Source organism: Haemorhous mexicanus, chromosome 2 (genome assembly GCF_027477595.1).
Source record: "Haemorhous mexicanus isolate bHaeMex1 chromosome 2, bHaeMex1.pri, whole genome shotgun sequence".
Classification (NCBI taxonomy): domain Eukaryota; kingdom Metazoa; phylum Chordata; class Aves; order Passeriformes; family Fringillidae; genus Haemorhous; species Haemorhous mexicanus.
This window is the reverse complement of record NC_082342.1, coordinates 81,499,680-81,526,275: the sequence shown is the minus strand read 5'-3', so window position 1 is coordinate 81,526,275 and position 26,596 is coordinate 81,499,680. Positions and strand designations below refer to the sequence as shown.

The window sequence follows — 26,596 nt, the reverse complement described above, 5'->3', positions numbered from 1 at the left end:
ACTTGCTGAACCTTTGAGAACTGCCAATTTCAGTGATGCACCACGTCCTGAAATGAATTAGCTCCTTTATTATGTATCGCCAACCTCTCCTAAACATTGTTCTTTTGGTTTGGTTTTTGATTTCTAATAGAAGAATATGCAACATCTGGGAAGGAGCGCTGACAGCAAGTTTCTGACGGCGTTTGGTCCCGCTAAGCCTGACTTGACCCTGACTCGCGGCCGATTTTTCTGTTCAAAAAAGCCGGGTGGGCACCTCGCTTGGCGCTGCACCGAGGAGATGCTTTCCATCAGCAAGGGGCACACACAGGCGCGTAACCGGGGCTAGGGGAGCAGAGCTCCCCGGCGGAGGCTCGGCCCGCGCTGAGCCAGCCCCAGCGGAGCGGCTCCCGGCGCTGCCCGGCACCTCTCAGGCTCCGCGGGGAAGCCGGGCCGGCAGGAGGCGTCTTGCGGCGGCCGGCAGGAGGAGGAGGAGGAGGAGGAAGAGGAGGAGGAGGAGGGCCGAGGCGGGGGTGCCGGCTCTCCCGGAAACAGCGCCGGCCGGCGGCAGAGCTGCGGTGCCTGCCAGCCGTGGAAGCCGCTCGTGGTCCTGCGCCTTCGCTGCACGCCGGGCGGGTCGGGGCGGCATGGCGGGCGGCATGGAGCCGGTGCCCCGCGAGGAGAAGCCTAACCCGCTGCAGGATGCCAACCTCTGCTCCCGGCTCTTTTTCTGGTGAGCGCCCGGGAGAGGGCAGGGGGAAGGGCAGCGCCGGAGGCACGGCGCCGGGCTGCCCGCCGGCGAGGAAGGCACCGGGCACAGCGCCGCTGGCTTCACCTCGCCCGGCCGCTCAGGAGTGCCGAGCCCCGGCTCGCACTTGAGCGCGGCTCCCGGAGCGTCCGGGCGCGCCGGCGGGGGGCGGGAGGCAGCGAGCGAGGAAGGGAAGCGGCGGTCGGCGCTGCCCCGCTGCGCCGTCGGCTGCCGGCAGTGACTGTGCAGGCGCGGGTCGGACGCGACCTGCCGCCCGCCCCCGCCTGCCCGGCTGTCAGCGCTGCCGGCCGGGGCTGCCTCGGCTCGCAGGAGGGCTGAGCTCTCCTGGAGTGAACCCGACAGCCCGCGATAATCCCCGGCTGCGGTCTGGGCACGGCGCAGCCGGGGGCCTGCCTGTCTCGGGCACGGCCGCGCTCAGCCGGGCGGGCGGCGCCGAGCGCGGCCCCGTCGCCCCCCCGAGCACGTGTTCGGTTCCCTCGGTAGCTGCGGGGAGGACGGGAGCGTGTTCTGCTTCCTGGCCCGGGTAGCCGTGCCCGCGACTGGGTGCAGGGCTGCAATGCTCCCAGGCATTGTTCTGCTTCCCTGTTTGAATAACGGGTCGCGGGCAGGGATTGCTCATCCCGGCGAGGCGTGAGGCTTTGCCCTGCAGCAGTGAGGTGGCTTCTGACCCGCATGGCTGCCTGGGAACTCCCTGGCGTAAGGGATGGCCGGGCAGCATCCTGGCTGCTCTCCCCCGCACATTTGCTGCCGCCGCTCCGCAGGGGCTTGGGATCTCACGGAGCGAAGGCTGACGGTGTTGCCAAAAACTTTACGGCTACCAGTCCAGAGTTAGAGCTTGGTCTCTTACTAGTGGGGACCTCGGCGTGGGTATATATCTGTACGCAGAGGTGGGGAATTGCAGCTCAACATTTTAGTTGCTTTGAACTGTAGTAGGAAAACATGTGCAAAGTAAAACGAGAGAGCGCCGAGCCTGTTTGTCCAAGCAGATCCCATTTGGAAGAGCACTTCCAGAGAAAGCTCTTATCCTGCTTCACCTGCTGCAGCCTGAACCAGGGTACACATGTTGTGTGGTGGAGGAGGGGGAAGGAAGGGAGGGCATGGCAGGTGAAGCTCTTTTTTTGGAAGCCTCTGAAACACAAATAAAAAACTCTTTGATTCTATAAGCAGCGATGAGCAGGTGCAGAAGTCCCCTTTGGAAGGAAGGGGGATTTTAAAAACCCTGACAAATTTTAATGAAACATGTTTTTCAGTCATGGATATGTCCTCAGAGGTACTATGTGCAAAAAGAAAGAAAATAAGTAATAATAAAATGGCAGCTTGTATGCTTGTGCAGACCTCCCCGTGTTCAGCATTTTGACTTTTACTTTAATGCCAGGGATGCCTATGTTGGAAACAGCTTTGTTGTGAAATCCAAGCAGAATGGGATGAACCTAAGTTGGCCATGTAGCATTCCAGGACTGCTTTTGGTCTGTTCCCTTTCCCTTGCTGGAATCTTGTGGTGTTACTGGTAGTTCTGCCAAAACCAACCCAGCTAGATGTGAAAAAGAAGCATGCAGTGCTCATATCCAGCTTTCTTACTGCTTGTACCATTGTTTTTTTAGGCCTTCTGTATCACTCTGCATGTGTTGCAGAGAAGCGTTCAACAGCAACAGTGATGTGCCTTAAATTTCCCTAGTTTTAGGCAGGAACCTGAAAGGCTCCTTTTACTCCAGAGGTGCTTTTAGGTTCTTACTTTGCAAAGGGAAGAGTAGGTGGAAGGCTGTGCTTGGGGGATGACAGGTCTGCTCAAAGTCCAGAGATTGACTGGGACTTGAGACTTCACAGTTCGATGGTGGTGTACAGCCACAGGGCTTCTGCATTGGAAAAGGGTTTAGTGGGTCATGTAAAGCTTTAGAATTTGCCCAGTGTCCTGTTTCTCAGGCTTTTGTAGCAGTGTAATTCACAGCAGTGAAAATCGCCTTCTGAAGTCTCGTCTCTTACCTGTGGTGCGTGTGATCACAACTAACATCGGTATATTAGTCAACAAGCATTAGTGTTTCTAGGTGTAAATTTCAGCTGAAATGATACCTTCACTGTTCTCCACTGTTCAGCCTGGAGAAGACAAGGCTCAAAGTTGAGCCTTGTGGGTAAAATTGAATAAGCAGGGGCTGTCATTTTTCTGCAAGTTAATACATTTCTGCATAAAATCCAGGAAGTGTTCAAACACCCTCTCATTTAGCTATAAAACTAAGGGTAACTCTAAGAATTACTCTCCCTCTCTACAATGAGCATAGCGTCTCTCAGCTGTGTGAGTACTGCTTCATTTTAGCTATGTCTCACACAGGACATTGTGAGATGTTTTCATCTGGAGAGCTGGGGGAACAGTGCCTGAGGAAGGCCATCCTGTGAGTAGTAGCAGCCCCCTCCCTGTGGTTGTGTGCCTGCTCTGCTCTCCACATTTCAGGTATTGGCTGCTTGTTGTCAATGAGGGTAAAAATATGGCATTGCAAGCAGCTGGGCAAAGGTCCTTCTTATTTTTATTTTGTTTGTATTTTTCTCCAGAAGTTCAGTTTTGCCATTGTGAGGAACCACCCTCCCATTTGTTGCCAGCGGTACAAAATAAAAGCCGACATGATTGCCTGGTGCAAACAGGATCAAACTCATGGGAGAAAAAAAGTCATGTTTTCACTGAGTTATAAATCTCAGGTAATGAGTGTGTAGGCTGAAGAGACATTCTTCTTCCATTGTTTGAAGCTTGTCTTCTTGATGTTGGGTTGTGACTTCAGCAAGTATGAGCTTGATGAACGTGAAACGCTCCAGCAGTACATTCATGGGAAAGAGGAACATCTGGATTCTGTGTTAATATTGTTGCTTTTATAATGCATCTCTTGTGCAATGTTACAAGAATGAAAACTATTCATGACAGAAGTGTGAAGATCAGGGCAGTTGCAAAATATTCTTGTTTTCTGTGTCTTTCACTGAATTAGCAATATTAACAGGAGTTTATCAAAGCCCAAATTGGCCTTCTGGATGTTTCAGGTATTATTGTAACTCCTGACTTTCAAGAGTCACAATTTCCATGCCCACCACACTTTTTAAAGCCCTGGCTGGTATTTAATTTATAGTTTGGAGTGCTTGTAATTCTGATTTACTTCATCTATGTTGTTAGGTTGTTGGTTTTTTAATTGTTGGCTCTGTTTGCTGATGAGAATGAGGACTTTGAAGGATGGATAGGAGGGTTTGCTTTCTTTTTAAGGTTTGTCCAAGGAAGAGAGAATTTGTCTGTGTTTTTCATGGTTAAACAGCTATTCAGTTGTAGAAAGCTTAGGAATTGAAAAAGCCTTATAAGCCCCCATGCAGTTGAGAATAGCACTTTTTGCATATTTTTTTTCTGATGTGAGTGGTGGGGATTATTAAATTGATAACTTAAGAGTAAGAATATTTCTTATTTCTGGCTATTAACCCATCCTTGATCTTGCATGTTCATTAAGTAGGAAGCATATCTTTATTTGCTCAGAGCACTTGTTCCCTTGAGTTACTAAATATGTTTTTTCTATATAGCAGTTGAATTTTTGTGCATTCTGCTGTTTGGACATCAAATCCACTTCAGTGGAAAGTTGCCAAACACAGGGTATGATTAAATTTTTGAGAGACTCAATAACTTTTATGCTCTTAACAATATGATAAGGAGGGCAAGCTGAAACACCCTGGAAAGAGTATCCAGCATTTTTTGTGCAGAGAAGTAAAAGAAGTTAAAGTTCTTCTAGATTTCATACAAAATTTTGACTTCATTTTAATAATAACAGTAATTACTTACCTGTCACAGAGTCACCATGACTGTGACTAGTCTTTGAGTGTTTTGGAACACTAAACACTGTCATCATCCTCAGGCTAGATGCCTTTTCACATCATGACTTGACATGTGGCAATTGCCATTATAACAGCATTAAAATGTAATCTGAAAACTTGCAGCAAGGCATCTACAGCATTGTTACTCCAAGGAATAAGTCAGTGACTGGTTTATCATTACCTGTTAGTGTCTGGCAGCACTCTTTTTACTTACTACATGTATACTTTGGGGAGGAGAATGACAAAACCACTAAGTCTTCTTCATGGGTCTGTGTGAAGTGCAGTGGGTGAGAAGAGTAAAAAACAATCTTAATTTTTGGATTTAAGTGTGAATTGAATGGGGTAAGACATGTGAGTCCCAGGATTTTGAGTGAGGACTGTGCAGTATGTAGCTGCTTGCCTGACCAAATGTAGTCATATCACAGATTTCTCTTGTAGAAGTGTAAATTGCTTCACACCTTATTTAACTTCCTCCTCCTCTCACCCTGTGGTTTAGAATTGGAAAGGCCACTGACTGATTTCACTAGATTTCTGAGGCAGCCTAAGTATTGCCTGCTTATCTGTCTTCAAGTGTTTCTTGCCTTGCATTGAAAGAAGTTATGGAAAGAATTCATCGTTGTTCTTGATATTTCAACTGGACTCCAGCGGTGCCACCAATAAAATTGGTTTGTGTTCTTTACTGTGTCAGTGAACAGATTTGGCTGTGAGGATTTTACATTTACTTAACATGAAAATATCAGGCTTTGTGACTTGCCTGGGATCTTGCCTGATATTTAGTGAATTCCCATGGTCAATGCCTGAAATTGTGTGGTAATGCCACTTTATAAAGACCTCTGAGGTAGCTAAGTTCATTTATTCACCTGCTGGTGCAGGACAGTTGTGGTACTGTAAGAAACTCTGAAGAAATATGTAAGCATTTTCAGTATAGATAAACAGAAACCACATTTTCTGTACCCTGAGATGGAAATCACATTTGCTTCTCTTTTTTCTCCTGGATGAAGGAAGACTGAGGAACATACATACAACTTTTTTGGAAAGATAATGTCTTGTTTGTTCATTTATCAGTTATTTAATGTCCTGCTGTCAAATTTGAATCACTTGTTCTCCTGAGCTACTGCATTAATTTTTAAGTTTTGTGTGTTTATTTGCGAGATGTCTGTATTATGCAAAAGAAAATACTTGAAAATTATTGTTTATGAACTAGTAAAGTTAAAATATGTGGATAAAGAGTGCTAAATAGATTATATGGAATACAACAAGTGTGTATAAACTGTTGAAGTGTTAGCATTTGCTGTCTAGTGTAAATATCTGTGCTTAGATATGCAGTTAGATGAACTGTTAAGAGTATAATGAAACACAGACTGTTTGCCTTTGGAATGCTTCTGTAAAGCCTGCTGTATCATTTATGAGAGAAAATGTCTTCTAATTCCTGCAAAACTTCAAAATTAAGATTATGTCATGGTGCTGTTTTTGTCTTCTTTTCCAAAAATTATTTCCCTATCCTGCTTCTAGAAAACTAGGCCATATATAAAGTGGAGGAGGGAGATAACCCAGTTAGATTTTGGGAGTGGAAGGTTTTCCACTCCCAAAAAAAGACCAGTCATCTATTTTATGTTGTTTTGTATCCGTGGCACCGTACCACTTCTAATAACAGTGGGAACTCACAGGACATTTTAATTCTCCCTATTTCCATTGCTTGTCAGAAAGGATGTTAATACAGAAATTCCCACCATTAGGTCCTTCTTTAATGAGTAACTACTGAAGTTTATTTTTATAAGTCACAATCTTCAGACCTTTACATCAAATCTTTGGTACTTTGGTATTTTTCTCGGCTGTGGTTGCTGGGTTTGGAATTGATATTTTAATGATAGTCTTTGAAATGCCACAGGTACAGGTGATGCCACTCCTCTCTTCCCTGTTTCTAGGCATGCAGAAAATGTTAGTTTGCAGTATGCTCCCCACTTCTTCTTGCCATGTCTGTGCTTCTTCTTGCTGTCTGAAATTCTGGGAAGTGTGCTAGATTAATAAGGTAATTCCGTACCTGGCTGATAAACAGTATGAAAAGAGCCTGCAATAAATGTAGTCAAATCCCAGTTGTGTTACTGTCACCATCAGAGGGTGTTTAGCAGCTCAGCTGCTCACACTGTGCTATGGAAAAAGCAGCAGCTTGGAAGATGAGATGGAGCTGGGTATCAAAGGTTAATACAGTTGGTATTGAAACTGGAAGCCTGAAGGGCGTTTTTGAGTTAATATGGCTTTGAAGTAATTTCATTGTATTCCTATTTTTTCCTTCTGTAAGCAATGAGAAAAGCTGCTCTTTAATCCACATTAAACTGGGGAGGGAAGTTGCAACCAAAACACAGTTGAAAAGCGTCTGAAGAAATACCAGACTTACTCTGTTTACTTTGTTGCTTGTGGATGACTGCCTTTGTAAGGGGAAGTGGGAGAAGGCAGCTTACGAATGAGAATGGATGAACATAGGGAATGGAGAGGTTAAAAAAAAAAATCACATGATGACTACAAACTGTTGCTAGGGTGTCTATGAGTTCTTGCAGAATAACTCTGGAGACTCTCAGTGCATGTGTCCTTCTTTCTGTACATCCAGAAAGCCAGCAGTGATCCTCTGGACTGAGAGCAAGCACACAGCAGTGCTGAATTGCCCTGCTGGTGTCGAGTGTCAGATCACAAAGGTGGGTAATGGACAGTTCAGTGAGGCAGTACAGGCAGACTCCTGCCTGCACCAGGGAGAATAAGCAACGTGCATTATTATCCAAATGGCCTGTGAGGAAACCCCATTTGTTTTATCAAAAAAGCCATCACCAAAGTAGGTGATTAAAGAAAAAACAAGAAAAAGTGTTACTTTGCAGCTTAGTTGTTGAAGTAGTGCTTCCAAGCTGCTCGAGGGAGACAAAATCTCCTAGTGTTACGGAGGAATTTCAGTAAACAAAGACTCTCCTGTGCAACTGTTGAAAAATAACTGGACATTGAGTGTGAACAGGTGATGCTTGTAATGTAATGCACAAATAAGCTTAAGAGGAATGGGGAAAATGCAATTTGTAAACCACCTCTTAAAGGAATTAGTTGCTGAGAGCATACTGGATGTGGCTTTGGCTGGGTGCTGTAAAATTATCCAGAAATTACACTTCTGCTTATTATTACAAATAAAGAAAATATTTTTCTAATCAGGCAAGCAGTTTGTGTAGTCTGATTTTTCTGACTTGTCCTGTGATAAAGCAGGAGCTCTTGTGAAACTGATGAGAAAGAAATCTCGCACTTCTGCAGAGGAAGGTACTGTAATATGCAAGTGACTGACTGTGGGGTGATTGTTGTGGGGCTGGTCAAGGCAATTGAGACTTGTGGGTGCACCCAGGGCCCTTACAGACGCATCCTTTGATCTTAGGACATTTTTTATTTGTCTCAGCTTTGTAATGTAATTGCAAATGCTTCTTGGCTGATGTTTTTTGACAGACTTTATCAGTTAATGAAGAACTTGTATGCTTGGGTTTCTAGAAAGCTCTGCAAGCCTGCTCTGCAGTGTGAGAATGGTACTTTTTGAGTATTTACAAGCAGGACATGATACAACCCCAGAGGTACAGCAGGTCCCATCCCTGTGTTAATGAATCATTTGAGCTGGACACTGCTATTAGTTTCATATACCTATCTGTAATGTATTTCTTCTGTGGCTGATAGGAGATTATTTCGGGATTATAGGAAATCTAATTTACAAGCTTTCTTGTTTAGGAAATTTTATTTCATGTATGAAGCATGACTAGCCGTAATGATGCTGCCTTTTGGATAGCAGGGCCTGTTTCTCTTTCATGCTGATGCTGTCTTTGAAGAAGGGGCTGACTTCTCTTAGGAGGGTAAGCAAACACTGTCTTAGCTTTTTCTGCAATCTTAGAGGCTTTCCAATATCTTGATGGAGTTGTTCTCGTAGCAGTTGGTAAAAATTGGACTTTTCCTAAGCAACCAAGTAAATTGTGGCTGGTTGACTGTGTTGTAATCTTAAAGGGTGTGTAATGTCAGGGCCCAGGAGTAGGGAAATGCAGGAAGTGAATGTTTATATTGTGGTCTTTGTGTATCTGCTGGTTCAGAAATGAATCACTTTCTTTTTTTATCAGTGCCCAAGGTACTGCTGCAGAGGTGAAAAGCCTTTTGGGGTCGGAACAGTGATTTACTGTTTTGCAGCTGGCTGTCTCTGGGTTTGCACCAGGTTATAGGGTGATTTTTTAATTTATTTTTTTAATCTTTATTCCAAGTGACATCAGTATTCTGGCAGTACCAGGGACTTACTCTGGGCATGTTTCCAGACTGATGTCTTTGATCAGCTAATCGTTTTGATAGAACAGAGGCATTCCCAGCAGAACACAAGGTACTCAGGATTCTTACAGATACTCACATTTTTATGCGTAGGTCACGCTAGGAAGAATTTGGGCTAAGCTCTTTGAAAGGCATCATGTGAACCTTGTGTTCTGAAAGAGTAACTAAAATGAAGCAATATGTAGGAAAAAAACCAGGAAAATTCCTAGCGAATTTTGAAATAAAGACAGTTACTAAGGAGTCCTGTTTTTATTTAAGTTGAATAGCTTCTTCAGAAAGAAATACAGAAAGACATTGTGAGTCTTACTTCCCCAGCACATTGTTCCTCTTTCTTCCAGTAAAATAGTATTGAGCCCATCATTGCAGTGAGAGGAGGGGTTCGCATGACTGCCTATATATTTCCTCCATTTCTTTAATTTAGGTTATTATTTTAGCTTTCTTATTAAAGAATAATGTAATTTGCACAGGTTCTGTTTTCATAACAAATGCTGATTTTTTGTGAGCTGTTTTCATACTCTTTGAAGTGATCTGTGTTAGCTGATCTCTCTTCTGACAAAAGACATACCACTCTAATGAGTAGTTTTCCTTTATGGCTGTGTTGGGGTTTCAGAGATGTTCTTTATGTAGGCTTTTGCTTTATTTGTCAGTCTCCTCTAGCAGCCCTGTGACAGCATTCTAATTTAACTGAGCCTTTAGGCAAGAGAAGGGCTTGGTTGGTTTTTGTGTGTTACAAATGTGTGACTTGACTAACAGCGGGCTGTGTGAAATAGGTTGGTCTCAGTTCTGCTGTGAGTGCAGAGAATTCCACAGGGCATAATCTGCATGTGGCATTCAGGTGGAAACTTTAATGGCTGAATGTGCTAAGTCTTCTGTCTGGCAGTAAACCTTCCAGCATGAAGTTCAGGATGCATCAGTGAAATGGTGATGCTCAAACTCCTCTTGGTGTACTTAGGGTTTGCAGAAGACCTCATTCTTGGGATAAAAGCCCTTCAAGGACTAACCATCATTTGAAAAGAAAAATGTTTAACCTTCTTCTAAAGGTCTTGAACTATATTCCGTTAATTCAGCATACTGTTAAAAGGTTTTTTTACTCCTGAGATCTTCATAGCAGTAGCTCTTGAAGATGGGTGTTTTGGGGGACACTAGTCAGAAAGTTCAACAATGGGTGATTTTTAAATTTTTTTGAGTTTTTTGTACAATTTTTTTCTCTAACCTTACGGAAATGTGGGCTTGTGCTGAGTCTTTGCCATGTGTCCATTATAATAAATGAGTCACAAAATGAATTACTACAGTTTTCTGCTTACTCTGGATTGGTTTTCCTTGCATTCTTTCATGTTAACTTAGGTTGTAGTGCAATATATTACTCTTTTCAGTGTTATGGTTTTAACTGATGGAAAAAAGGAAGAAGCCCTCAAGTTGCCCTAGGTCTCACTGGAACTTATAGCCTTGAGACTTCTGGCAGTTTTTACCCTGCACTACCATCTCTTTGCTCCTTAAATCTTTTTCAAAAATTCACTCACACTGTAGGTACAGTGTGGAGATGGGGGGGACAAGGGATTTACTGCACACTGTAAGAATTCCTCAGTGGAGATGGGCATATCATCAGTAAGTTGTTTTGGGTGTTTAAGGACCAAGGACAGACTGGGTGGCTCTTACAGTCCTGTACACTTGGGAGTGTTGTCTTTCAGTGGATTACTTTGCACCGGACTGCACATCTGTGGTCAGCACGTGCTGCTCTTGGCTGTAGTGTGGAATCAAATGCCATCAGGATTGAGCAATTGCCTTCAGCAAGAAGGCGTTATTCTTCCTGTTGCCTGCCTGTGGTTTTTTGAACAGTGTAAGTAGAGGAATGGTGTTCTACTGAGTAAAATTAAAAGCATTGTTTTTGTTTTTTAAGACTATATATTTAAGTCTGTTTCTAAAGTCTCTTTTGTTTTCCTCTGTGTGCTCTGCTGCATGCAGAAAGTATTCTATTCAGCACTGCTGAGGCCCCAGTTGGGCCCTGAATGCAGTTCTGGGGTCCCCAGTACAAGAGAGACACTGACAGGCTGGAAAGAACACAGCAAAGGGTCACAACAATGATAAAGGGTTCGGAACATCTCTTCTGGGAGGAAAGGCTGAGGGAGCTGGAACTGTTCCTACTGGAGAGGAGAAGATATGGGGAGTATCATCAGTGTGAATAAATACTTGAGGGGAGGGTAGAAGGTGGGCAGAGCCAGGCTCTTCTCAGTGGTGTCCAGGAGTAGGATCAGAGGCAGTGGGGCCACAAACTGAGTAACAGGAGGTTCCCCTTGAGCATCAGGAAACATTTCTTTGCTGTGAGGGTGACTGAGAACTGTCGTAGGCTGCTTGAAGAGGTTATGAGGTCTTCGTGCAGATCTTCAAAGCTCTCGGGACATTGTCCTGAGCAACCAGCTCTCGGTGGCCCTGCTTGAGCAGAAGGGTTTGGACCAGCTGACCTCCAGATGTCCCTTCTGACACAACCCCAGCCTTTCTGTGATTCTGTAAGAAATAGCCTATTTATGTTCCGTGTTAAATGTCAGAACCGGTTTTCTTTTCACCACCTTGGCAGCAGTAGCCAGTGAAATCTCACAACCATTTCCGTAGGTGGGAGGAGGATTTAGCCTTTGTATTTTCCTGAAAGGGCTGCCTCATCCTGATTCTCATGTTAGGGGAAAGATAACTTTAGCCTGTGTCTGAAAGGAGACCTGTGACTTGTTCATGGATGCATCCTAGGCTAATACTGATGTTTCAAGAGAAGGAGCACTGGGTATTGACCTCAGGAGTCAGCTGAAGTCTGCAGATCTTTCCCTGCTTGTCCTGGAGCAGAGGCTATCTTCTCCAGCAGGCAGAAATTATTTGAATGGCTTTGAGGTTATTTGCCTCATACCTGCTTTTCACCTGTGGTCTGTAAGAACTGAGGCCAAAGAAGACATGTTTCAATGGAGCAGATTCCTTGTGTCAAGCCAGGCAGAAGTTCTGCTGCTGGTTGGAGCAGTTGGTATTTTGGACCTTTTGTGGGGAAGTTGGGGTAGTGATTTGGGCCCTGATGCTATTTAGCCATAAAGTCCCAGCAACAGACTTGTCTGACAAGTCCTTTCTGTTTCTAATTGTACCTGTAACATACATTTAGGAATTAACAGCTCACATAAACAAATCTTCAGTACTCGCTCCAAGAGTTTGAAAAGGGCTGTTAGGCATCAAAGGTGCTACTCTAAGGATAGAGACTTAATTTTTTTTAATGAGTCACGAAAACACTGTGCTAACATGCTAAGTAGTGTAGGAACACTAAATAACCCCATTTGTTACTTGCAGTTGTGCCATGGGGCCTGGGAAAAAGGTTTTTACAACAGTGCTATCTTTGAAGAAACTCTGAGCCTCCTCTCTAGAGTTCTGCCTGCCCATCCACCCTCTCTAAAACTAGCCAACAACCTTCTTGTAAGCCAGTGTATACAAAGTTTAGTTAGAACATGCCCGAGCAAGAAATGTAGAGCAAGTTGATGAGTATTCATAAGCACTGTTGTGGTTGTGAATAAATAAATACCCTCACTGTAAACCACCCCAATTTTGAAATCTCACATGTAGGTCTTGCAGAAAATAACACGCTTCACCTAGCACACCACACGTTCTTTTAAGAGCTGTGTTGGTGAAATTGGGGAGTAAATAAGTATCATGAACTAAGCAGCAGTTAAAGAACTTTCCCAGGCAGTTGAGATCAGACAGACAGCTTGCCTTGAGTGCAAGAGTATTTTTTCCAAAACAGATCCTTGACTTCTTGATTTTGATGGTGCTAACCAGTTGAGAAGGTACTTGTAGGAAAAGCCTTAGAGCCAAAATACATGTCTCCTGGAAACAAAATATCACAAATTCAGCAGAGAGACAAACTAAATGGAAAACTGCAAGTTCCCTAACTCCATTGTTCCCACTAAGCCATGCCTGTTTTGCATGTGTCATTCCTTTTCTCTCCATCTCATAGACAACTTGGTCACTTTTGTGCTTTATGCCATACCACCCTCGCTCTGTGGAGGACAGCTGAAGCTGTTTGTAGTTCCCTGATGTGTTTCAGGCTGAAGGATCCAGGTGCATAAAAATCTAGTCTTGCTGTTCCCTGAGAGTTGACCTATTTGATCTAACAAAATACTGTGTTTTTCAACAAATCTACAGTACTGCTGTTATAATTTATCTTCAAAGTGTTCTCGTAAAATAGTGAGCTTTTAATAATCTCCACTAAGGAAACTGAGCCGTTAGGCATTATTTTCCTTTTTTGAACCTACACACTGTGTCAGTGTGCTTCTGTTTGTGTTTCCATGCATGAGTAAGGTACATAATAATCCATTGTTTTCCCATTTTTAGATTTCAGTGATTGTCTTTAAATTACTGACCTTTAATACTCGTCAAGATGTCAATTGAACAGCAGCTACTTTTCTCCTCAAGTAAATGTTACAAAAAATGTCTTTTAGTGTGCATTACAATTTTATTTACAGCTTTCAATATTTTAATAGTTGGGTTAAGTTCTGGCTTTTCCCTTCATATTTAAAGGAATGCTATTTTTCCTTGAGTGTAAGGAAGCACTGTGAGAAAACAATTCCCTTAGGGCCAAGAAGGGTTGGTTTGCTGGCTGTCTGAATGCCTGGGAGGAAGGTGTTATGGGCATAAAGAGATTTAGGAAGTGGGAAGTACTTTCCCATTTGCAAGATAGGGGTTGACTTAATTCTTAGATAAAAGTGCAGTGAAATGTGTAGACGTTGAATGATTCAGGAGGGGGAAAGAAGGGGATAAAAGATTTACTATGTAAAGAAATTACTCTTTTTGGTCTGCTGGCCAGTTCACTAATAATTTGTATTTAACTAGGTGGTTGAATCCCTTATTTATTATCGGCCATAAACGGAAGCTTGAAGAAGATGATATGTATAAAGTGATGCCAGAAGATTCCTCAGAGAAGCTTGGAGAGGAATTGCAGTGGTAAGGAGAAAAATAGTAGAATACTTTGGGTTGGAAGGCACAATTGTTCTCTTTTCTGGTATTAATGCTGGAGAAGGTAAAAATCTTATTTCTATTCTAAAATTAAAAGATGTTATTGTAAAGTTTAACAAGGTTAAAAATGCTGAAGAATTTAGAGCAATAAGAACTAAGAAAACTTACTTACCATAGAGACTTTTTAGATTTTTTTCAAGTTATACATAATGGAACTGCATTAGAGTAATTCCATTATGTCATTTATAATTAATTTGACACTTTGCAGAATTGCTTGCAAAAGACAACTTTTCATCAACTGTAATGGTAGTAATCCTTAATAAATGTGTGAGTCTTCTGGCCTGTGGTAAAACAGCTGTGGAAGCTTCAAATTGCTCTGTATAAAAGTGGAGAAAAAAAGTTTTCTATTTTATTTCTTTTTGTTTGTTTCTTTCTTTGTTTGTTTAGAGTGCAAACTGAATTAAATGACCCTTTAAATATATGTGTATATATAAATATATGTATGTTGAAAATCTGCCACTCACTGGCAGTGTGGGCAAGATGCCTTGGACAGCTAAAAGCATGTATCTAGGAAGTGTTTTTATTTGGTTTTAAGTACTTTTTCATGGACTTTGTGTAGCGTTACGGACTCAGGGGGATCTATATTTGAGAAGGAAAATATCTTCAGATAATTACTATTTATATCAATTGTCATGAACCTTCCAACAGAGGGAATTTTTGTCTTCAAATAATCTTCTGCTAAATGTAGTTAGAGGAGAAGATGCCTCCTGGTGAAAGGTGGCTTCTGTATTAAGAAAGTGTGGCTTTGCTGTTTCTTGCCATTACACCGAAGGCAGAGTGGATGGACTTTCCTGATAGTTTGGTTGGGATGAGAGACTCCTCAAGAAGCAAAAAGAATCCAGAAACTAAAGGTTATGACCAGGTCTGACATCATCCTGCTCTGGATAAGTTAACTGAGGAAAGAGGGTTGGTGATAAGCTCATAGGAGTTGCTGCTTTTAATGTCTTTGTAGCTGGAAAGCTTTGCCAAATTCCATGGTTGTGTCTTCAAGCAGTTCAGGGACTTGGCTGTAGGGAAGATGGATTTTTTCCAATTATTTTTTATAGTAAAAGAACACACTTGCATGAGTCAGGAAATGGTAGAAGAAAAAAAAAAAAAAGAGTGGTTTTTAATTCTTCAGTGTTCTTGACCAAGAAGCAGAGAATATAATTCATAAATAGCTGCCTATGGAAGTCTTCTCTTACGCCAAGAAACCCCACAGAACCTACATAGTTTCTGTTTTCAAAACATGTAGACAATAACTCTGTAATTCTTGTAACAAAAAAAGAGGGTAAAAATAATAAAAAAAAAGTGTTCTTATCTGTATGCTTTGAACTTTTGTGCTTTGTTGCAAAATAATTGGCTTTCATGCCTTAGATTCATTTCACCCCTCAAACTATCGAGGTCAGAGGTTTGGCAGAAAAACACTTAGCCTTCAGAAGAAAGGGAGAGGTTTCTCTGTGACAGCAGTGTGTTTTAAGAAGTCTGATTAAGTTCTGATACTTTCTTGTTAAAATCATGCTTGCTATTGCTGTCTTTGGTTTTTATGTGAACAGATTGTGTCCTGCTTGTGGGCAGACACGTGGTGATGGTAAGGTCTTTCCCACTCTGCTGTTGAATCCTCGCCTTCAGATAGGTGTGTGAAGTGTGCTGGGTGACAGAATCCTCAGCAAAGCAGGTGGCAGAAAAAAGAAAGGGCCAGACATGAGAAAGGGTTGGATGTCACAACCTCTCTGGGCAAGCACAGGGCATATGGATAGATAAAGACACTGTGCTGCCTCAGTTTAGTCCATGGTCAGGATGTCATAGAATAGGAGGCTCTTAATTAAGGTGGGTGGTGACTCTCTGAACTGAGAGGAGAAGAGATATGGGAAGGGTTCCTCATCAGCAAATATGATGATATGGTGATAATAGTCAATAGTGGTGAATTGTTTGTGATTAACCAAGAGCAAATAGGCCTGTAATATTAAGTACCAAGTGTTTATGTGACTGAGAAGACATGATTAATTCCTTTGGTTTGATTGGATTTTATTAAGGTGATCAGGGAAATCTGGCTGGTAGTCTGAAAGTGTTTTTTCTAGGTAATTGCCTTGTGATTTTACTTCTGTCCTCCAACATAATTGCACTTTGTTTGTCAGGTACTGGGATAAAGAGGTGCAAAAAGCAAAAAAGAGAGGGAAAACACCACATTTAACAAAAGCCATTATTCTGTGTTACTGGAAATCCTATTTAGTTTTTGGAATTTTCACAATGATTGAGGTAAGTGCTGTAAAATGTCTCAGGACCTACTTCTTGGCTAACAGCAATGGGAAACTTGTCCACTTAGACTGCATGACATGTACTGGTGACTTTGTCCTGGACAGCTCAGAGAGCCTGGTAATGTTCTCAGAAAGGTAAAACAGAGCTGTAGCCCTGCAGAGACTGAAAAACTGAGTCATAACTGCGGGATTATGGAAGTGGAGCAGAGAGCTCATTTCAGTGCATTATTTTTGAGACATTGCAAACTGCTGCTTTGCTTTGTAAGGCTCATCTGTATTTTATGTATCTGAGTGGGGTGCCCAATAGAAAGGGGTTTTTTTGCTCTTTGTAAGTGACTCCAAAGGACACATGGCATTTTAAAAAATGGAAGTGTAATACATACACATGCAGTTTTTACAACATCAGAGCGAGTTTTTTGGTAATTGAGAGAGTTCTTCTTGAAGTTCCTGCTAAATTTTAATGTGGAGCATGTTTCTTTTGGATTTTGTGTTGATAAAAATTGGCTTGACATTTTAGAGCACAATAAAGACAAAATAATAAAGGATATGGCTTGCAGCAGTACTTGGCTTCTGTTCACCTGTGTACAGACTTGGTTAGCATGGGGTGATAGGAAATGACTAATACTTCTAATACTTTCCCCCTTCTTTCTCTTTCAGGAAACCCTCAAAATAATTCAACCAATTTTTTTGGGAAAAATTATTAATTATTTTGAAGAATATGATGCCTCAGATGAGGTAGCTTTGAATTTTGCATATTGCTACGCAGGTGCTCTGTCTGTGTGCACCCTTATTCTGGCTATCATGCACCACTTATACTTCTACCATGTGCAGAGGGCTGGCATGAAGCTGAGGGTGGCCATGTGTCACATGATTTATCGGAAGGTAAGCAAACCTGTTCACAGCTGTGTTTTGTATTTGACAGCTGTTCTGTTAGAGGAGTTTAAAAATGCAGTATGGAGGGGCTTGACAGCTGGCCTGCAAGCAAAGCTGAGTTAATAGAAGAAATAACGTTTGATGATTTTCAAGTGTATCCATAGCAAAGAAGAAGACAAGGCCGTCAGCATGGAAACAGATTAGAAGGGATACATCAAAATTTTTGTAAGCTAGACTACGTGCATCAGTGGATGTGTATATGTACCTTATTAAATTTCTGTAAAACTTTTGCCAGTTATATTAACACCAATTGCTTTGCACCAATGAATATAATAAGCTATTGTGATGTAGTTAATGACTTAAGATCTCGCTTTGTTAAGAGTATATAAGCTAGAAAACACACAGAGTGAAAACTTTTTTCTTCTTAGACCCTAATCACGTGTGCGCATGTCACGTCCCACCTGGCGGTGACAATGCAGTTATTTGTTATGCTCATGATTGTAATTCCATTGAAGTTACTCATTAGCAGAGACCTAGTGCATGGGGAGTGTGTCAGGCCTTAGATGTGTGCATGTGGCTTTGCTTTCTCTTTGGTGCTGAGGTGTCTGAATGACAGCTTCAGGCCTGCTTAGTGAAGGCGGTGAGTTAAATAGCCCTAAAGTCTTGGAAGAGCTGCTTTTTTTGACTCCTGCTGCTGTTGGAGAGGAGCTCCCCCCATTGCTCTTGGAAGTGTTGTGTGCTTGATCTGTAAGAGGTGTCAGCATAGAGCAGGAGAGGGACTGAGCTCCGAGGGAATGCTGGCAGCTACTCAGCCTTGCAGCTTGATCCCAGGGGCTGATGTGGTGCTTGGATGTCACCATCCACTGCAGCACTCTGTCTCCTGGGAATTGCTTTGCTGTCTAGGTTTCCCCCCATCCCTGTTGTAGTTAATGGTGGGATTTATTTATATTTTATCCCATCAGTGATGTATAACTAGCAGGTTGTCTCTTTTGCAGATCAGAGGCTGCTCCCCTCCCTTGGGGCATCCATCAGGTTCCCTTGGGGAGTGGCAGCAGTTCTGTGGAACTGCTCCTTCCCACTCCAGGCAGGCAGGGATGCTTGGCATCTTCACCTTTATCCCTCCTGTTTAAGGGGGAAGAGAGAGAGGAGCAGGCAGAAGAGACACAGTTCAGAATCAAGTGGAATCCTGAAGGGAGGGAGTTACTTTTTTTTTATCATTTACTGGTTTTATTGTGGGAGTACTGCAGCCCTCCACTAAAACCAGTGAAATGTGAGAAGGGATGTGGTTCAGGAAGCTGTGGTTTCTTTGCTGTCTTTGTGTCCTGATCAAGAAATAGCTGTCCTGAACTACAGGTGGAGTTGTGGCTGCTGTCAGAGGGAAATTGGAGCAAGAGAAGTTGAGTTTTACTTACAGGAAGGAGCTGAGCAACATCCAGGACAAAATGCTGTTTCCCAGTTGAAAATGTCTGCTTCACTCTTCTGAAGCTGTTGGCAATACCCAAACTGTGAGCCTGTCTGCTTGCTAGCAGGAAATCTCTGCTGAGAATGCTGGAAGGGAAAATGCCCCATCTTTCTATTTTCAGTGCTGCTGGAATAGTGACCTGCAACTTCAGACCTCAGCAAAGAAGTTTAATTGAAAAATCAGGACTGCACAGTTTCTTTGGAATGTAAAGAAATCCACATTATTTTAGCCATTAAACATAGGTACCATCAACTTAACACAAATGGTGTAGGTCATGTGAAGTTTTTGGACAAAGCAGTAAAGTGAGGAGAGTAAAAATGTCCCCATTTTAAGTGGTGTTGACTTTTCATACACACATTTATTCTCTTCCTCTTTTGATACCTTGGAAAGGATCCTCTGTGAACTTGGCTCTAGGATGGCACAATGCTTTCTTGTACATAAACATCTCTCTACGGTATTAATTTACCAAACTGATTACCAAAATGGAATTAATGGAAAATGTATATAGTGGTGGTGTTTGTTGCTGAGTTGATAGTGGCTTAGAAGCCTGGAAAAGAAATATTTGTAATATGCACCCTTATTTCTAGAGCTAGGATTAAATGGAAAATTAATCAGCTCTCATTTTTACTTCTGAGGGTGAGGGTTGAGGTAACAGCCGAACATTGACAAACCTTTCTAATAATTTGTCTTCATTATGTGCTGCTTATAAATAGGTCATACTTTCTCTTTAACCTCATACAGGCTTTTGAAAGAAACTGGGGTGTTTATTTACCAGCACTTTAGCAGAGTTTGTTAATTGCTGTAGAAAATAAAATCTTGGATTTGTAAGGATAAATAGATTGGATAAGAGAGCATTCTTAATAGAGAACCTCAAATGTTCATAATTCTTAAGTTTTAGACCATTTTTCATTTCCTGGAAAGTTCAGATCTAATTTGTAAAATCCCTGTATTCAAACACTTAAGAAGTTTTGTTACCAGTAAGAAGTATTAGTGATACACATAGAAAACTCCTAACAAAAATGAAAGTGAAATCTGTCTCATGATGACTCAGAATCTTATTTTTTGAAATCAAAGGCTACTTTTGGGAAACTGGTTTTTGTTGGTTTTATTTTTTTAAGACTTAGCTTTTAGAAATTTTTTTATGTCAGTGTACTGACTTTAGCGGGATGGAATTAGTTTTCCTCAGCTCATATGGGGCTATGTATCAGATGTAGTAAAAAGAGAAAGGTACCAAAACAGGACTTTTTAGTAAAAAATTGGTTATGAAAGTAAAACTGCTACTTTGCAGTCGAGACATATCCATTCAGCCAGGAAAATGCAAGGCTTATTTCACTTAAAAAAAAAAAAAAAAAAAAATCAAAACCAAGAGGGAATCGAGGAAATACTGAAACTGCATTGCCACATGATGGGAATGGCTGCCTCTTCCCTGAGAAGACAAATCAGTCACAGATGAGCACCCTCCTGTTGGCTCAGATGCTTTTGTGGTTCCTCCTGAGACTGTCTTGGTCAAAGTGAACTGGACTCATAGAATGATTTTAAAACTGGTTTTGTTGCTTGTGTGGAAGTAGCTTGGATGAAGTCAGGAAGGTGACTGTGTGGCAGGTCTGAGACAGACCCAGGCCATGGGCCACTAGCAAGATACCAGCACGTTCTTCTGATGGTTCAGGTGAACTTCAGGCAGCAAATATGCTGTAAACATCCTGATGGGAAACTTCCCCAAACATGCATCCTGTGAACTCCTATTGCTATGATCTGTGGGTTTCTAACAGCTTTTCTCAGAGCTTACCAGCCTTAGTGTGTGGTGTGGAGCAAACGTGATAGCAGCAGGCAGCAGCTACCTGGGGGATTTCAGGGGGATGAGAGACAGGTGGCTTAAGACAGGGAATGAATCAATAATTTTCTCAAATAACTAAATCTGATCTTTCATATACTCAGTATCCTAGATTTATTTTTTGGAATGTCAGAGGAATTTCATAGTGGAGTTTTAAAAGTTTCTGCCTTTCAGTGTTTCTGACTTTCAGGGTTTCAATGAAGTTAAGGTTGGGATTCTCTCTGTGATTGTGTCTTTCTAACACAAACGTGAGGTGCAAGAAATGTAAGGAGCCTTGTTTGAAATTATGCTTTGAGTAGTACTTTGATGGCTGATGTTCTCCTACTTGTTTCAAAATACTAGAACAGTATCTTTGAAACAATCAGTGCTTTTCATGTTTGGTTATTGGTCAAAAAGGAGCCGTAATAGTGTTTGGAGAGGGAGAAGTAGATATGCACTGCCTAAAAATGTGAAGTGTTTTTGAGGAGTGAACTATTTCTGTACAGAAAAACATGCAACATGCTTTGTATGTTTTTTAAACTTGTGCTACAAACCTGTGTTTTCTCTCTAGCAGGAAGAAGCAGGGTGTGTTATTGGTATTTTTGAGCAATTTCACTTTGGACCTTTGCAGTAAGGTTCAGACTGCATATTTCCAGATGGGATTTTTTGGAGGGGGGCGTATTTTTTAAACACATTTTATTTTCTATTGACTAAATTTTTTACTAATGTATAAAAATACTTGATATTTACTCTTGTTGTTTTTCATAGTATGTGCTAAACAGCATTTTACATAATTCAGAAATGTTATGATTTTCCTAGAGTTGGTGATTTGTAAAGGGATACTCTGATTAGCAAAGATAGTCTGAAATTAATAATTTGAGGGTTTTTTGCCTTCTGCTGATAACGTGTTCAAAACAGAATTGTTTCAATTGGCCAAACACTGTTCTGACTTTAATCTGGCCTTCAGGTGGAGTTTTCTGTTCCTGTTTTGTACAGAGGCTCTTAGTAAGGAGGAGAACAATGCACATGGAAAGTTACAGCTCTTTTGCTTGGTGGCTCACTGTGTTGGTATTTTCCTATTTTTAATCACTTCAGACATGAAGATACGCCATTTTTATTCTCACAGTCCTTCCCTTGACCTTTTTTTTTTATTCTTTTTTCTTTGCGACTTTTTTTAGGATATTTAGTCTAGTCCTCATTTTATTTAAGGCTCCAGTGCTCTCAGGCAAAAGATAAGTGCCTTCAGCTTTAGCCATGGTACTGTTTTTATGTATCTTGTGTGTATAGCTGTACTGTGCTCTACAAGCTGTGATAATTTGAACTGTTTTGACTTTTTTAGGCTCTTCGTCTCAGTAACGTAGCTATGGCGAAAACTACCACTGGTCAGATAGTAAACCTGCTGTCAAACGATGTGAACAAATTTGATCAAGTAAGGAGTATTTTACAGATCTTTCCAAGGGCCTGGAGAAATTGTGGGGTTGGAGTTAAGAAAGTTTTGTTTAAAACTGGTGATTAAATGTTTCTAATAAACATTTCTTCTAGTTGTTTCTTAAACATTGAATGTTTTGTGTTGGAAGGGACCTTAAAGACTGTCTTGTTCCAGCTCCCTGCCATGGGCAGGGGCACCTTCCACTAGCAGCTTGCTCATAGCCCCATCCAGCCTGGCCTTGCCACAGGCAGAAGTACTTCCTAAATGTTACTAGGGGTTTGATTTGTTAGCTAAGAGCAAAAGTTAATTTTTGATTCTTAACTATTTGTTTAGGTAACAATTTTCTTGCACTTCTTGTGGGCTGGACCGCTTCAAGCTGTAGCAGTAACAGTACTTCTCTGGATGGAAATAGGCCCATCATGTCTTGCAGGAATGGCAGTTCTGATTATTCTTCTTCCTGTGCAGACCTGCATTGGGAGGCTTTTTTCTTCCCTCAGGTAAGGCTGCATGTTTTGGGTTGTAGCTATTTTCTGTGCTGGGTTTTAAAATGTGCGTATTGATGGAGGCAGAGTATCAGCTTATGTCTGGTGATTTTTTTTTCAGTGTCTCTTGTCTTTGCTAATGTTTATTACAGCTGCTCATGTGAGAGATCTGAATTCCAGATTATGAACTTGAAGTGGTCTGTCATCCAAACATGTTGAAAATATCTGCTACTTATTAGTTATCCAGTGCATTAAAAGAGTCTGACTGTTTCTGTAGGTACATTGCTGTGGATGGGGGCATAGAATTGTGGAACCTGAGCTTTGCCTTCCTGCAGTAATTCTTGGGAGTGGTTACTCCTCAGGGGATGTGGTCAGCCCTTCTCTGTTTGACTTACTGGGGTGACACAGGCATTGCTGCAGAAGGCTCTGGAAGTTTCTTGTTCAAAGATCTTGCTCTCTCTCCTCCGTGACTAAGATGCCGAGAGAAAAAAGGGGAAGGAACTGAGAGAGAAGGGAAAAAAAATTTATCATGGTGGTTTTGATGCCAGCTATGAGGTTTCCAGCTGCAAGGTTCTAGGCTGTGGAGATAAGAGTTAGGAGTAATTTTCTGCTGTCAGACAAATTTAATTTGTTTTTCTGTAACTTTATCCTAAAAACCCCAAGCACCACTTGCCTCTGTTGGATTGCTGAGGCAAGTTCTTGCATCCAGGTTTTGTGTTTCTTGTGTAATTAGCCATGCTTGGCTTACATTATGACTTTATAAAAGGCTTTCACACCTAACTGGAAATATTTTTGTGTTCCTTTGCTCTGTACACGTATGCTTAGGCATGTTAGGCATCTTTCTTTGCATCTTTTTGTTGAATGGGTTCCTTTTAGCTCTTTGGGTAAGTGAAATTTCTGTAAGTGAGTTACTGGGTTTTTTTTCAAGTTGTATTTCAAGACATTTTCTAGACATACTGAGCCTGGAATTGCCATTGCATGGCCAGGTATGAAGAGAGAGATGAGAATTAAAAAATGAAAACAACTTGTAGACCTCTTCATTTGTAACCAGTGTGGTAGTCTTCAGTCATTACATTCCTGTGCTGTTTCTCAAATAATGTTCAAGGGCTATTTCTCAAATAATGATCCATTCTCTGTCAAATTCTAAGGGCTTTTCTTTTTATGATAAAGCCTGGTTGTAGAACACTTACCATATGTTCTTAAATGTGTATTTTCACTGTGTGTGCTATATGCATGCAGAAGTATCAAGCTGCTTCATTGCTATTTTTCATTAGGTCTAAGTTTTTGAGGCTTGAGTCAATAATTAAAATACCTAGTGCTTAGCTAGTGCTTTATCTGTGGTGACAGGCTTTAATATCCCCATTTTACAGATGGGAAACTGAGTCATAAAGAGATTAATTGACTTTTCCGGGGTCAGAAAATAGGGTGACAAAAATCTCTTTCTTGAAGGTATGTACTTTAAAAATTAATCAGTAGCAGTGTAACAGTGTTTGGGGTTTTTTACCCATTCAGTAACAGCCACTTGTTTGGATGCAGTGCAAGGAAAAGAATTGGTTAACCAGAAAAGCTGCTTGTCTCCATGTGCCCTGATTTTTTTCTTTTTGAACAGAAATGTGCAATGAACAGAAGGAGTTAACGGTAAAACTGGAATAGATTTTAGCTCTGAGTGAGCTGATGAGTGTGTTCACATGGCATTTGCTGGGAATCTGCATGGATTTAAGGAAGGCAGCCTATGAAGAAGTAATTTAAGGATTAAAGCTTTTGCTAAAATCCAAGCATGCTCGGTGTGGCAGTTAATTTGTGCTATTATTCAGCATTGTTCCTGTGACTCAGTTGTGTCAACAGGCATGAACACCAGTTCATGGTGCAGCCTCTGGCCTCAGAGCTCTGGGGGTTTGCAGAGATGGATTTGGTATCCTGTGGAATGGTATCCACTGCATTCTGCGGGCTTGCCTTTACTTGCACAAGTACGAGAAGTTGTGCAAAATACACATGACCCAATATATTATTTGAGAAGCTTTGTTGGACTGAAGACCATTTTATATGTATTTTATTCACAAGAGCTGGATGCTTTCACTGCTTAGTCATGCAACTGTAGTATTGTTATTTAAAGTCCTTCTTCTTGAAGATAAAAACTGTGTCTAACTGCTGTGTTAATTAAAACCCCCCAAATATGCCTTGTGAAAGCAAAAAGGAATTTTGTAGCTAGCTTAATTTAGAATGGTTTTTAGTATCATAGAGGGGTCGTCTCAGACAAATTTTCAGGTCCTTTCTTACTGCACTTTCTTATTGACATGCTATGTGAGCATGTATTGGACTGATCTGTTTGTACTCTGAACTCACTATTTTTGAAACCAGGGACATGTGTTTCTCTGCAGTAATTTACCATTAATGCAGAGGATGTCTGTATACTTAGTAAGCCATTATACAACATCACTGAGCCTGTGGCTTCTGGTATGTGTGTACAAAATATGCTTATTGCAAAGTAGGGGAGTCTAACTTCAAAATGTTTTTAAAAAGACTACTCCCCCAACCTCCTGAGCATTTTAAGGCAATTTGAAACAGGATGGTTACTATGATAACATTTCAGCAGGAAAACTGAAAAATTGGTTTATGAGAACTACAGTCACACCATTTAAAAAAATAAACCTCTGTTAACTTTATTATTTATTCTATGATCTTCTGCTTTCTATTATGTGGAGACCAAGCCTGGAAGTTGGGTGACTTTCAGGGTTGTAGGTGAGAGTTGTTTGCTGCTGCACAGGCAGGAGCAGCACTTGCTAATTTTATCTTTTGCAGTGGTGGTGTGTGTATGGGGAAGAAATGATGAGCTATTACACTATTTTAGCAATTGCTTTTCTGTTACTGTTTCTTTTTTAAAAAGGGGAAGGATGAAGTAGCAAAGACAATCTCATTCCATGCTGATGTGGTTGGTTTAGTCTAAGATATTTTCCTCAGTGTTAATAAGAATCCACGATTGCACTAGGGCTAAGTTTCTAAATGGCTTTTGTTAGTTCCCTTGTATAAATATTTTTTAATACCCTGCTTCAGCCATCCTAACATTTATGGAATGCTGGTGCTGAGAAGTTTTTTAAAATGAAGAGTAGGTGCTTGGAATTCTTTCAACTTGCCTTCTTTAATTATGGTGATTTCTTCCAGTGTATCAGAGAAATCTTTCAGGGGACAGGTTAAGCTGAGAAAGCCCAGTCATGCCTTCTAAAAAGATTTGAATTTTTTTTTTAATGATCTCTGAATCTTAACTTTCATTGTTACATGAAAAAATAAGTAATTTAGCAGGTAAAGGTATGTTTTATCAAAATAAGGTCTACCATAGCTCTCCATGTGCAGAGTGTTTGTCTACATGAATGAATTCAGAATTGTAATAGGATCTATTAGCATGATTTATGCATTTATTATGTGGCTTCTAACTTTCAATGCTTTTTTCCTAATTAAAACTGTGACTTTATTATTTAATTATATAGATTTTTCTTTTTTTTTCTATCAGTGCAAACATAATGTGGGACTAAAAGGGATACAGTTAAATTAGTGTTAATTACAATTAATGCTTAAATAATATTTTTTTTAAAGAAACCGTATCTAGATTATCAATTAATTATGGTTCATGTACTAAGTAATCTCTGCTTCAACTACAGTTAATCCTAAAAAGTCACAAATGAGGCCAGCTTCTTTAACAACATCAAAAGAACTTTATGACAAGGGTGGTTGTTTTGGCATTTTGAACTCTTTTTAAAGTAATTTTCTGATTTTTGCTTAGTTCTAAATGCAGTAAACAACAGATATGTTGTTTAATGAATACCGCCTGTTTGCACAGACTGACATATAGTCCTGAGCATTGAATCAGCTCTCAGTTCCCTGAGAAGCAGGAGTACAAGCATACCAAGTGTGTCTGCTGTGTGTCAGCTTTAAGACACTGGTCTTCAGGAAAACCCTTTAATGCAATTACAGTTTTCTGAATCGTCTTTACAAATAAAAGCAGAAACTTCATACATATGCTATGTGCTCATAAATAGTCTTCTTTAGGGAATCTGAGGATTTTTCCTTTGTCCTATTTTCAGAAGCAAGACAGCTGCCTTAACAGATGTCAGGATTAGGACCATGAATGAAGTGATAAGCGGCATGAAGATAATAAAGATGTACGCTTGGGAAAAATCATTTGCAGAACTTGTGAATGGTTTAAGAAGGTAATCCTGGAAAGATACAGCTTGATGTATGATCAGTGTCATTTTCCATTCTTTACATGGGAATAAGTGCTTTATTTTGTGCTTTAAAATGCAGTTTTCATCCATTTTGTGAGCTTTTTTTTTTAATTTTCATATAGCAACAGTGGAGGAATGAAGATACATTCTAAGGGAATA

At 41.0% G+C, this 26,596-nt stretch overlaps 1 protein-coding gene across 6 annotated transcripts in view; it reads left to right on the top strand.

Annotated features, from left to right (window-relative positions):
• The first annotated feature begins 519 nt into the window (after positions 1-519).
• ABCC4 (ATP binding cassette subfamily C member 4) overlaps positions 520-26,596 on the top strand; it is a 141,321-nt gene continuing 115,244 nt past the window's right edge. For 4 of the 6 annotated variants that reach the window (XM_059839226.1, XM_059839225.1, XM_059839229.1 and 1 more), the window contains exons 1-7: positions 520-709; positions 13,745-13,855; positions 16,045-16,165; positions 16,822-17,046; positions 21,649-21,738; positions 22,072-22,235; positions 26,297-26,422. In XM_059839226.1, coding sequence (XP_059695209.1) covers positions 624-709; positions 13,745-13,855; positions 16,045-16,165; positions 16,822-17,046; positions 21,649-21,738; positions 22,072-22,235; positions 26,297-26,422 — 923 coding nt within the window. In that variant the 5' untranslated portion in view covers positions 520-623. Of the gene's footprint in view, positions 710-3,286; positions 3,431-13,744; positions 13,856-16,044; positions 16,166-16,821; positions 17,047-21,648; positions 21,739-22,071; positions 22,236-26,296; positions 26,423-26,596 lie in introns of all 6 variants that reach the window. The other 2 variants (XM_059839228.1, XM_059839227.1) reach the window with 2 other exon arrangements.